The sequence below is a fragment of the Miniopterus natalensis genome, chromosome 5, assembly GCF_054644295.1.
Source record: "Miniopterus natalensis isolate mMinNat1 chromosome 5, mMinNat1.hap1, whole genome shotgun sequence".
Lineage (NCBI taxonomy): Eukaryota > Metazoa > Chordata > Mammalia > Chiroptera > Miniopteridae > Miniopterus > Miniopterus natalensis.
The window spans coordinates 69,181,554-69,194,181 of NC_142085.1; the positions used below are offsets into that span (position 1 = coordinate 69,181,554).

At 37.2% G+C, this 12,628-nt stretch overlaps 1 protein-coding gene across 1 annotated transcript in view; it reads left to right on the forward strand.

Moving 5' to 3' along the window:
• The first annotated feature begins 5,042 nt into the window (after window positions 1-5,042).
• LAMA2 (laminin subunit alpha 2) overlaps window positions 5,043-12,628 on the forward strand; it is a 458,292-nt gene continuing 450,706 nt past the window's right edge. Inside the window, exon 1 of the mRNA XM_087817608.1 lies at window positions 5,043-5,177. Within this exon, the coding sequence (XP_087673734.1) occupies window positions 5,072-5,177 (106 nt within the window). The 5' untranslated portion in view covers window positions 5,043-5,071. The remainder of the gene's footprint in view (window positions 5,178-12,628) is intronic.

Below are 12,628 nucleotides of genomic sequence, written 5' to 3' on the forward strand. Positions count from 1 at the left end.
TCTCAGGGATCTCCAAAATATTTTCTCTCCTCCCTACTGACCCTGCATTCATTTGAATCCTGTGCTCTGTCATCTCATCTTAAGTGTCACCTCCTCAGATAGAGTTTCCTGACATTCTATTTATAGAGCCTTCACCTTACAATTACTGTTATATCACCTTGTTCATTTCCTTCATAAGTGTTATAAGTGTTTCTAATGACTCATTTAAAATTTTATTACTTTATTATTTGTTTCTCCACTGGAATGTAAGTGCTATAAAACAGGACCTTATCTCTGTTGTTTTTTTTAGTAACCACGGTGTCTAGTTTCTAGCGCATAACAGGGACTCTATAATGAATTGTTAAAAGTATGAATGAATAAATGACACAATGCTCTTTTACTAGGTACATTTGCTTCCACTTTCCTTACTCATCTTTTCCAATCAACCCCTAAAGGAAACCAATCACTGTGTCAAAAGAACATCCAAACAGCCCTATGGTGAAACATATTTCAAAGAACTGAAGCTTCCTGCCAACAGCCATTTTAGAAGTGGATTCTCCAGCCCTATTATAGCCTGAAGATGTCTCTAAGTCCTGACCAATGTTTTGATTGCAATCTCTTGAGAGATCCAGCCAACTGTTCTGAATTCTAATCCATAATAATTTTAATGTAATAAGTGTTTACTATGTTAAGCTTCTAAATTTGGGGGTAATTTATTATGAAATAATAGATAACTAATATAAGGCCTGAAGGGTGAAATAGAATTATCTACAATTATAGTTGAAGATTTCAACATTTATCTCAACACATGATAGCACAAATAAATAGCAAATGAGTAATTATTGTGAGCAACACTATCAACCAAATTGACTTATTAAACTTTATAGAACATTTCACCTAAGAACAGCAGAATACCATTGATTTCAATTGAATATGGACATTCACTAAGATAAACCATATACTAGAATAAAAAACAATTCTCAATAAATTTAAAAGTATATTGTTTACAATAGCATCCAAAATAATGAAACACTGACAAGTAAATTTTAGGAAGTATGTTGAAGACATGTACATTGAAAACTACAAAGCACTGCTTAGAATATTGAAGATGTAAATAAATGGAAACATGATATATTCATGAGTTGGAAAGCTAAATATTGCTAAAATATCAATTCCCCCCAAATTTATCTATAGATTCAACTCAACTGCAATTGAACTCCCTGATACATAGTTTTTTTAGTAGAAATTGACAAGGTGATTTTAAAAATTGTATGAAAACGCAAAGGATCTAGAATCATCAAAACAGTATTGTGAAACAAAATTGTAGGGTTTATATTACCTAACTTTGAGGCTACTATAAAGCTAAAGTTATAAAGACTGTAATATTGGCATAAGAATATATAGTGTCAATAAAAAGAGAATCCAAAAATAGACCCACATATGACCAATTGACTTCAGAAAAAAGCACCAAGGTAATTAGATGAGGAAATGATATCCTTCTCAACAAATGGTGCTGAAATGAATGAGTATCTGCATGGGGAAAAAGACAGCCCTTACTTAAGCCCTTTACTTCACAAAAAATATTAAGTTTTACTGAAATAAATCATAAACCCATATAGCCAAGACTATAAAATCTCTAGGAAAAAAATAGAGAAGATAATGTTCACAACTTTGGGATAAGCAAAGATTTTTGAAATGGGACACAAAAGTATTAAACATAAATGAGAAATGTTAATAAAATGGACTTAATCAGAATTACATACTTCTGTTATTCTAAAGCAGTTGTTGGTTCATAAACTAGCCCCTGTACATGGAGGGCAAGGAGAGACTAAAGAAAAAGGTAGACCACTCCAGTTTGGTAGGTGGCAGGTTTAATAGGCAAGGACACTTATATAAGAGGCTTGCGATGTGTGGCCACAAGGCGAGTAAATCTCTGCACCTGCCCACCAGAATCTTAAAGGTTTATATAGAGGCCTTCACCATGAATACTGTCCTTATGGTTTCAACAACACATTACTATCTCAATGCTGTATCCTTGCAGCAGCTACCAGTGCTGGGAAGGCTGGCAGAACTCACATTCCAAGAACTGGGGAGAGCATGGGAGGGGACCAGCTTACAGGTCAACCTGTGGTCAGGTCCTCTCCAAGACCTCCTCCAACAACTGTCAAGGAGTTGAAGCCTCAAACTCCAGACTGAGAACAATAGGTACTATATTAAGTATATCTGACAAAGGACTTTTCTTTAGAATATATATATTTAAATCTTCCAACTTATGACAAATAAAACAATTAGGAAAAATGAACAAAAGATCTGAACAAACATTTCACAAAAGGAATAATAGAAATGCTCATTAAGGTCATGAAAACATTTTTAACATCTTTGGAAAACTACAGATGACAATAACAGTGAGGTACCACTATATAACCACTAGAGTTGCTAAAATTAAATGATATTAGATTTTGGTAAAGATGTGGAGCATCTGGAAGTCTCATTACTGAGAGAATTCAAAATGATATAACCACATTGAAAAACAGTTTCATCGTTCTTTATAATTATATAGCCACCAAACAACCCAATAATATTGTTCCTAGGAATTGAGAAATATACATATATGTACACATACACAGTGTATTCAAATATTCATAGTAGCTTTATTTTATTTTTTTTTAAAATATCTTTATTGATTTCAGAGAGAGGCAGGGAGTGGGAGAGAGAGAGAGAAACATCAATGATGAGTCATTGATCAGCTGCCTCCTGCACACCCCTTACTGGGGATAAACCCCACAACCCGGGCACATGCCCTGACCCAGAATCAAACCGTAATCTCCTATATCACAGGTTGATGCTCAATGGCTGGGCCAAGCTGGCTGGGTGTAACTTATTCTTAATATCTCAAAACTGGAACAACAGAAATGTACTTCAATAGGTAAATGTATAAACTGTGATATATCCACACAATAGAATACGATTCAGCAATGAAAAGCAGTAAGCTACTGATGTAAAGCAACAGCTTGGCTGTACCTACAGAACACTGAGCTGAGTGAAAGAAGCCAGACACAAAAGATTATTTTGTTATTCCGTTTATATGAAATTTGTGAAAAGCTAAAATAACCTATAGTGACAGAAATCAGATCAGTAGTTGCCTGTTTCAAGGGGTGGAGTTTGGGGGAGTTACTACAAAGAAACTTTGGGGAATGATAGACTATATATTAATTGGGGGTAATTGTCAAATGGGAGTTTACAGTTTTTAAACACATCAAATGAGTGCATTTATTTTGTGTATATTATATCTCAATTAGGTTCATTTGAAAAAAATTATAGCTCTGATAATACTGATTCTGTGTCTTAATTTTAGTTAAATAATTTTGTGTTTTCCCCTTGTGTTGAATCTGACAGGTAGAGTTGACAGTAGAGATGACAGTCTTAGTCGGAAGGCCTGGGCCACATTTCATTTTGCAACTTCCACAATAAAAAAAAAGATTATAAATTTTCCTACTATTTGCATTAACAGAACTAAGGAAGATGGATAATATTGAGGGATATTTAATCACTTCAGCATCATCTTTCCAGTGGTTCTCAATTGTATAATGAATTTCCTTTCAATAAAATAAAGGAGGTAATTTAGATAATCACCTAACGTCAATATAATAAAAATCAATATAATGTTTTAAAATAAAAAAAAAAAAAAGGAAATAAAAGTCACCTATATAAAACAATATGTATTTCAATATGTAAACACTTGGGCAAAACTACCTTGTAGGCAAAATGAAATAAAAGCCCTAACCTATTCCCAGAGTCACCATTAATGTGACAGATGGGGTGTTGATAGTGTCCTGGAGACAATACCATGAGCAGAGTTATCAGTGATGTGATTTTCTGAAATGGTGAACAAAACTTGGTAAACTTAAAAAATACCAAGTATATTATTTCCTCAATGTATATAGTAGATACATTTTAGAAAATAAAAAGCATGCAAAAAATTTTATGTGCAAAATAGACTTAAATTAGTCTTGATGAAATATAATGCACTTTTTGTAAAAAAAAATCTAAATGAATAACTATTGGCCTATTCAGAAGTCCCTGAAGGACAATTTAAGGTGTGGGACTGGCCCACCCATTGTGAGACAACTAGCACTCTGACCTCACAGTACACTAATGCCGGCAGTCCTGCCAATCACAGAGTAAACAGAAAAGAGCCTGCGAGTCTCATAAAAACTCTGTAAGGGTCGTTTTCAAACCTTCTGAGTCACAGACCATAACAAAAAAACAACTAGAGGGAGCTGTCATCTGAACCTGGCAAAAGAAACTTGCAAAAATTCTATTGATTAAAGGGAAGAAATGGGTATTGGAAGAGAGACAATTTTGAGACTGAAAGGAAACACGTGTAAAAGCCTTTTATTTTTATTTAAATAACTGCCTGTTGACTGAACTGAAAACCTTAATTGTAACCTTTATAGTGGTCATAAGCGTTGCAGTGGAGCAAGGGGCTTACTGTGTTTTGCCCCCGCTTCGCTGCCCAGCGGTAAGTCCCACGGGCTGATGGGCAGCGTCCCAGGGACCACCTTCCGCCCTGCAGTGAGATAGCATCTGGGCCTTTGCCGCCCACGCGAGCGACCTGCACGCAGGGTGCCAGCACACAGCTGGGCCAGGCCTTTCTCGGGAGGCACATCTCCCCAGCTTTGGAGCAGCTCCTAGCTGTGCAGATTTCCCACAAACCATGCTTCCCATGAGCAGGGATTTTGCTGATACCGAAGCGAGCGCTTCCACATCGATGCCTTCCTTTAACTCAGAAGTTCAGCCAACAGATCAAGGGGGACCGGTCCCTTCTCGGAGGCAGGGGCGCTGGAGGAGAGGCCTTTTCCACAGAGGACCCTTTAAGGGCCTGTGCCCCGAGGTCCGCTGGGCGAGGGCGTGCGAGGGGCGGGGGGAGTGTCCCCTCCCCGCGCCCTCCCGTCGGCGGCTGGGCCGGGGCCAGTGGGGCCGGCTCCTCCTCTGGCCCAGCAGCTGCGGCTCCTCGGCTCGCGAGCCGGGGCAGGGACCGAGCGCAGCGACTCCTCCGGCTCCTGGGAAGCGGATCCGCTCGGCCACCGCGATGCCAGGAGCCGCCGGGGTCCTTCTGGTCCTGCTGCTCAGCCGGGGCCTCGGGGGTGCCCAGGCGCAGCCGCTGCCGCCGCTGCCACAGGCGCACCAGCAAAGAGGTACAGGGGTCTGGTGCATCCTGTGGGGCGGGGGATCCCCGGTCGCTGCTCCCCGCAGCCGCCGGCCTGCCCTTGGGGTGCGCGCGGCGGGGCGAGAGGGGTGCGCTGCAAGCCAGTCCGCTTTCCACCCCCTGAGCTGGGCAGAGGGAACGGCCTGTGTCCCCCCAAAAGAACAGGACGTGCTTTTCATTGTTCCTTCGCTTCTGAGCGAACTTGCTGCCGCTATACATCCCGCAAACTGATTTCCAAAATCTCTCCAAGAAGCAAACTTTTAACCAATTGAAAAAGTTTCTTCCAATCAGATTCCTTCTCTGCAGAGAAAGGTTTCCCAAGCTGTGGCTCATCTTGGAACTTTATGGAAGGAAACTGAAACTTTTTTTGTTTTTAGGGACTTTGTAACTATTCGAGCAGGGTTTGTAAAGTGGTTAAGTGTGAGGGTTTCTTCTTTCATGGCACTGACGTCTCCAGCCTCGTATTTTCTTTACCCACATCCTATCTCAGGTATCCAATTATATAGGAAATTTCTCCTTGCTTAAAACTCAGAGGGGACTTCTATGCCATCGTATTTTAATTAAGACAGCAATGACCAGATATACACGTCCGGGGACTTTGGAAAACAGTTGTATTTAATGTAGCTGAAATTACTCTCTTCGGAGAGCCTTAATGTTTATATGCATATCATTTCTGAAACTCTGGGGAGCCTCTGAAGAGTTATTTTATGATCATGAATTTTAAAAGAAGCACATGTGCAGTGTTTCAAAACACAATTTATGGTACATTATTTCAGCAAACATTTCTGTAAGTTGCTAACCATGCATCAAAGTAAAATAATTAACAAATATTTAGGTTTGGTCTTAGGTATCAAAATATTTACTCGGAAGTACCAAAGCTGGAGGTTAGCATCTTTTGAAAGTTTTGATGAGGCTGAATCTGCCAAGTTTTTGAAATATACATCTTCCTCCTTTAGTTAACTGGAATAAAGCTATATCAGGTAGTTCCGATAGTCTTTCCTCTTATAATCTAGCATTTCTAGCAGTACTATTTTATTTAAAAAGGAATAAAAAGTACTCTCAGCCCCTTGCTACAATAATAACTCCCTGATTAAAATTCTGAGAATAAAAATGACCTAAGTTCACTATATGATTTTTTTTCCTTCTATTTTTGCATTTCCTTCTCTGAGAGGTAAAATGAGGTCAAATTGGCTTAATTAACAGAATTTATGAGATAGTGATTTTGAGAATATCTCTGACAGCTGATTTATAAAAATATTACTTTTAAATAATATCCTTGCTCAGTCATATGATACCCAATATTTTAATACCCAATATTTTAATACTGTTAGGCACCTGGGAGTAAAGAGAGGCCAGGAGTACGAATCCTTCTGTTTACTTGAGTGGGGCAGACGCTCAAAGCAGGCAGAGTAGGGACCAAGTGGGTCCATGAGAATTTTCCCTGACATGTCCCCCCTCCCCTTTCTCTCTTACTTTCTCTTCCCTCTCCTCCCCCTCTTTCTCTCCTCTCCCTTCCCCCTTCCCCATCCCTTTAATTCGTCTTTCTTCTTCCTCCCTCCTTCCCACCCTCCCTCCCTCCCTCCCTCCCTCCCTCCCTCCCTCCCTCCCTCCATCTACCCTTCCCCCCTCCCCCATCATCAGACAAAGTTAACTCTCATTTCTATGGTCTGGGTACAGGTTGAAGCAAATACAGAAGGGAGTGTTTATACTGCCATTCTGTTGAGAGAAAACTTGGATACTATATACAATAAGGAATTCTATGCAAAATTACTATAACATTGAGTGTACTATGGACTGCTGTACTTTACATTCTAGAATCTATTGCATACTTTATAGATTTAGGATATTTAGGATTGGTTCAAGATAAATGGTTGACATCTACTAATATTCTAGGATTGCATTCTCTTGTTTTTGGAGTGCTAACTTGTACTTAAACTTCTGAATTCCTAAAAATGTTAAGAAAATATAAAATGTATATAAATGTGTTTTTAGATGCCTTTTGGGATTTAAAATAAAAACATGTTGGAGACAATCTTCACATATTTTTGGCACACATGCTTGAAAAATGTAGTATGGAATTTCCACTTCACCATCAATTCTGGTTCTAAAACATCCTGTGCTATAAAATGTAAGAACACTTTATAAATTACCTGAGAACATTTCAGGGGATCTATTGTGGCTATAAACCTGAAAGTAATATTTTGGGGGTACCTTCTTTTGCTTCATATGGAACTCGTTGGCTTGTTTACTACATACTGGCCTAATAGTTTAGTAAAAATTATTCATAGCAGATAAATGTATGGTTGAGAATAAGAATATTCAACATTGACTAATACATTGTAGGTGTATGTATTTTTTAAATGACAAATTTTATAATTTTTATTCTCACATATCAGTGTATACAAACTGTTGATCTATGTTTTTTCTACAACTCTTCTATCCAAGGATTTCATGCAAAGTAATGAACTCAAGAATCACTAGGGATTATGTACATGCTCTGCCAATACTTCTGTAATTCACTTAGGTTACCATAGCTCCTAAAATCTGGGATAATTGTCACCTACACTAATAACTACAGTGTTTACCTCCTTTAGATATCATTATTTAAAAACTCCATTAGGTATCCCAAGGGTTATTCCTAGGTATACCTGCTGTGAGAAGGCATGAGTCTGTATTTTATAGGAGGGATTTAGTTCAATGGGAAGAATTTCTGAAGTAGGAGGATTTGTAATTCTTACACCTTTCAACTATTTGCAAAAGGTGTGACTCAAAAAAGTTTACTTTTTGCTAGATTTTACTTTGAAGTACTTTCTCAGTTTCCATTTATATAAAGCAGATAATTGTCACTTTTTTATTCATATATTTAATAAATACTGTTTATTCATTGGCAATGACTAATGTGCTAGACATTTCTACTTGGACCTCCAAGACTGAATCATTGTTCTTTCTTTTATTTGAATAGATTTGGCAGTGAACTATAAGAAAAAATTCACTTGAACTTTGTGTGACATCTCACATCTCCTTTCATAATCTGCTTTACAATTACAGGGTCATGATTCTGGACCACAATGGAAGGGGAGAAATGGGACCTAGTGGCGCCCAGAATAGGGAAAATTAACTTCAACCTAGCCTGTCCATAGCATGATCAGTAGGGTGGATAGCTGTCTGAATTTTAGAGTCCAAAGGATGTATCAAATGCACGGTTGTTTCCAGTCAACATAACTCCCCAGTAGGATTGTACCACATGGGTGCAGCATGGCTGGAAGAGTTTCCAAGGAGGGTAATAATAATGATAAAAATGAATTGTGACTCCAGGTCATCCATCCGGTTGCAATAGGTCCTTATTTAGCAGCTGGAGACTGAGAAAAAGATCAGAAAGAAAGTGGTGTCAATGCCCAGACAAACTGTTTAGCTTGTGAAATGGAAGATTGAGGTTTAGGATTTGTGTACAGTCACAACTTTGAACAGGGTAGCTAGGCAGAAGCCCAGCTGTAGTGAATGAGAAAACAAGGTAGAGGTTAGAAAAGAACAGAACTCGACTGCACATGGTTCTCAAGACTCATGCCAGGCTTAGTGTATACCAGGAAGACAGAAAGAAAGAGAATTCTGGGCTGAACCAATTGGTAAGACTCAGTTCAAAGGTCCGAATTTGTTCAGGAAGCTGGTGGGGTTGGGCCTATGTGTATTGAAATGTAGTTAATGGATGAATGTGTTCAAGGAGTAAAACAGACAAAAAATAAAATAAAATCCCTGCTCTTGTGGAGTTTATATTCTAGTTGAGGAGACAGAAAATATGATGAATCCACGGTGAATCAGTAATATAATGAATGTCTATATTGTATAGAATGTAGTGGGCGGTGAGATTCCTCAACAATCAAATACAGCAGGATACGAGGAGTCAGGAGTGCTAGGAGCAGAGGGAGATTGGCTGCTATTTTAAACAGACTGATAAAGGTTGACCTCATGGAGAAGGTCACACTTGAACAAACACTTGAAGGTGATGTGGGAGTGATTTACACAGATATCAGGTGGAAGAGTAAGTACTCTCCACATGGAGAACAGGCTAATACAGGTCTAGGGCTGGGCATAGTGAGAAGGTCAGAGAAGTCATGGGGGGCTGGATCATTGAAAAGATTTTGCCTTTCAGTCTGAGTGAGATGGGTAGTATTGAAGAGTTTTGAGCAGAGTTAATGAATAAATGAAATACTATTTAATACTTATTTTTTCAAGCAGGCTTTAATCCATGGGACTAGACCAATAGTTCAAATGTAGGATTATTTTAGATTTATCTCCTGACCCAAACCTCCCATTCATAGAGCCTATTTCAGTGATTCCATTCCAGAGTATTCCACCTCAACTGTCTTATCATTGGGAAGCTTAGATGCATCTATGTAAAACTTTTTTTTAAAATTTTTGATTTCTCAATTCTATTCCACAAATAAGACTATCAATACCTCAAAACAACTCAGAGAACTTCTACATATTTTTTATATTGCCCATTGTTCTTAGAAATATGCCACAGGCTTCTTTGAGAAATTTTAACTAATGTGCACATTAAAACAAAAAAAATTATTCATAATCCCACATGGATATGTATGTTGGAATCCTCTTATTGTTCATTTCACTGTTAGAGCTAAAGTTTAGATACTATTGTTGAAAATGACACAATGATGTATTGATCTGATGACTTATTTTATGAAATGAACTTTGAAATGTTACCTATTTTTACCATCAGAAACTTATTCTATGCTCTGTTTCGATTTTTATAACTTCTTTAAGGATCACTTGAAGTATTGCAGTAACCTTTGTAGTAAAGTAATGCAATTTTGGCCTGACTAAATTATATTATTTAAAACAAATTTCGGTGAAGAACATTGCACAGACCCCCCCCCTTTCTTCCTCCCTCCCTCCTTTCTTCCCTTTTATTGTTTCCTTCTCTCCTCCCTTTCACCCTCTCTTCTTTCCTATATTCCTTCTTTTTTTCTTTTTCTTTTAGTATTCTTCTTATGAATAGTTTTCAAAGAGGTGTTTCAAAGAGGTGTTTCTAATAAATATAACTTTTAAGATGATATCTAAGACAAAACTTCACTTAAATCTTTCTTCTTATTAAACACCCTGATAATAACTACCTAAAGATAGTTTTGAATATGGTGATGGAAGATGGTTTGATTTTGGGTGGTGGGCACACAGTGCAATATCCAGACCTTGGATCATAGAAATGCACACTTGAAACCTATATGGTCCTATTAACCAGAAACCTATTAACCAATGTTACCCCAATACATTTAATAAAAAAATTGATAGTTTTAAGTCATAATCTAAACTTACATGACGAGTTAAAGCTAGATGTTTGCTTGTCAAAGATGTATAATATGGTATTTATTATAATCTGAATTCTTTGGGGGGAAAAAAGTCAATGTATATGCCAGTAATGAAAAGAACAAGACCCAAAAAGATGTACCTAAGAATGAGAGCAGAATTCATCTCAAAATTTCTTCTGAAAAAGTGTGGAACACTGACATAGTCATATTAAGATAGAAAGAGTTTCACTTGAGTTGGCTTCTCAGTTAAGACAGAAAATGTAGCATACCTCCTAGATTGTGAAAAGGGGCGTTTGCAGATGTATGTATGTTTGCAAGTATGTGTGTATGTGCCATTTATAGTTTAGAACTCACAGTACCTAATTAGTATATTTGGAATGTTGCTCTTGGATTTGTTTGTTTTTTGTTAATCCCCATTGGAGGATGTTTTTTCCATTGATTTTTTTTTTTTTTAGAGAGAGTGGAAGGGAGAGAGAAAAACATTGATGTGGGAGAGAGACAGTGATTGCTTGCCTCCTGCATGTGCCCTGACTGGCATCGAATCCGCTACCCTTCAGTTCCCGGGCCGATGCACCAACCACTGCAACAAACCAGCTAGGGCTGTTTTTTAAAAAAATCAATAGATTTTAGTTTTATCAAAAAAAAAAAAAATCTAGAAGAAGGGAATCTAAAAATTAAAATTTCAGGAAAGCCTCATTGCCTTGATAAATGATTATAGACCACAGAATAAATTGTAAATGGGATCATTATATTTTTCAGTATGGTAGCTATGCCATTAAATCCCTAAGGTGAAATCTCTTTTAAGTTGCTGGTAACATATAATGTCCTATTCTAAAGTGGAAACAAGGTTAGTAGAGCTTGCCACATCAAACCTAGTTTTTCAAAAGCCTGTATAGCTACCACAATTTTCTGGCTTATCGCCTGCTCTGCCTTTTTCGGTTACTGAATGAGGCTGAAAGTACCAAGGAGAACATGAAGTTTTAGGTAGCTACTGTATCTCATTGGTTTGTTGTGAGGAGTATATAAAATAATGAATATAAAGCATGCAGCATTTATTAGGGCCTCAATATATGTGAATTTTAAAAATGCCTCAAGAAAAATGAATTAAGTCTAAAAACTGTCTTGGTGCCTAGAAATCCTCTGGCTTAAAGCAGCACTTTTTCTTCAAATTTAGCTGAGGGCATTTATAAGAGAATTTGGCTCATATACTCAAAAACACCAGTGTATAAATTCAGTTTTAATTGGAATTTGTGTGTTAGTATTTCACTATTCTGTACTTCATAGCCTAGCCTACAAATAATACTCATTAACATATACCGCTTTATACCTTGAATTTCAATATGCATTCCCCTGCATTAGAGATAACCTTGAATAGTAGAGAAAGTATAGACTTGGGAGATGGAAATAATTGGATTCATGGCCATGTTACTGGTTATTGTTTTTTTGTGTGTGTGGTTTTTTTTTTACTAAGAGCAAAAACCTGGGTCAATAGAGTTTAAATTTCCTGTTAAAAATTTAAAATGGAATTAAGTGAGATAATATATGTGGAAATACTTGGGAGCTAATCAGTAAATATTGGCTCTTTTCTTCTTTCCCCTTTATTATTTGATCACAAAACTCAAAAAGGATATTTGTCGTGCATATGGCACCCCTTTCGCTTAAGGAAAGCAAAACATTCTAAACATTTCTTTGATTAAACCCTAAGAAGTCATAGATGGCAACTATATCACTGCAGGGAGATTGAAGAATTCTGTCAAGGTCAGGCAACAAGTCAGTAAGAGATAGAAAGAAACACAAGGTCCTATAATTAGCTTATAGTTATGTTAGTAGTTTCATGTGAGAAGTGATTTAAACAGGCAACAGGAAGGAAATTTTAGCAATACTTTGTGGTTATTTATATTTCAAATATGATATAATAAACATTTTTTCTAAGAATCCCTCATTTTTGGACATGCATTTATTGGGGATCGATAAACTGTTTTTTTAAATAACTCTTTTTTAATATGTAATATGTTAGAAAAATGTATGACCCATAGTAAGTGCTCCATAACGGTTTATTATTATTTTCAGCCTAGTGGTTCTTAAGTTTTTTGTGTTAAGATTCCTTTATACTCTTAAA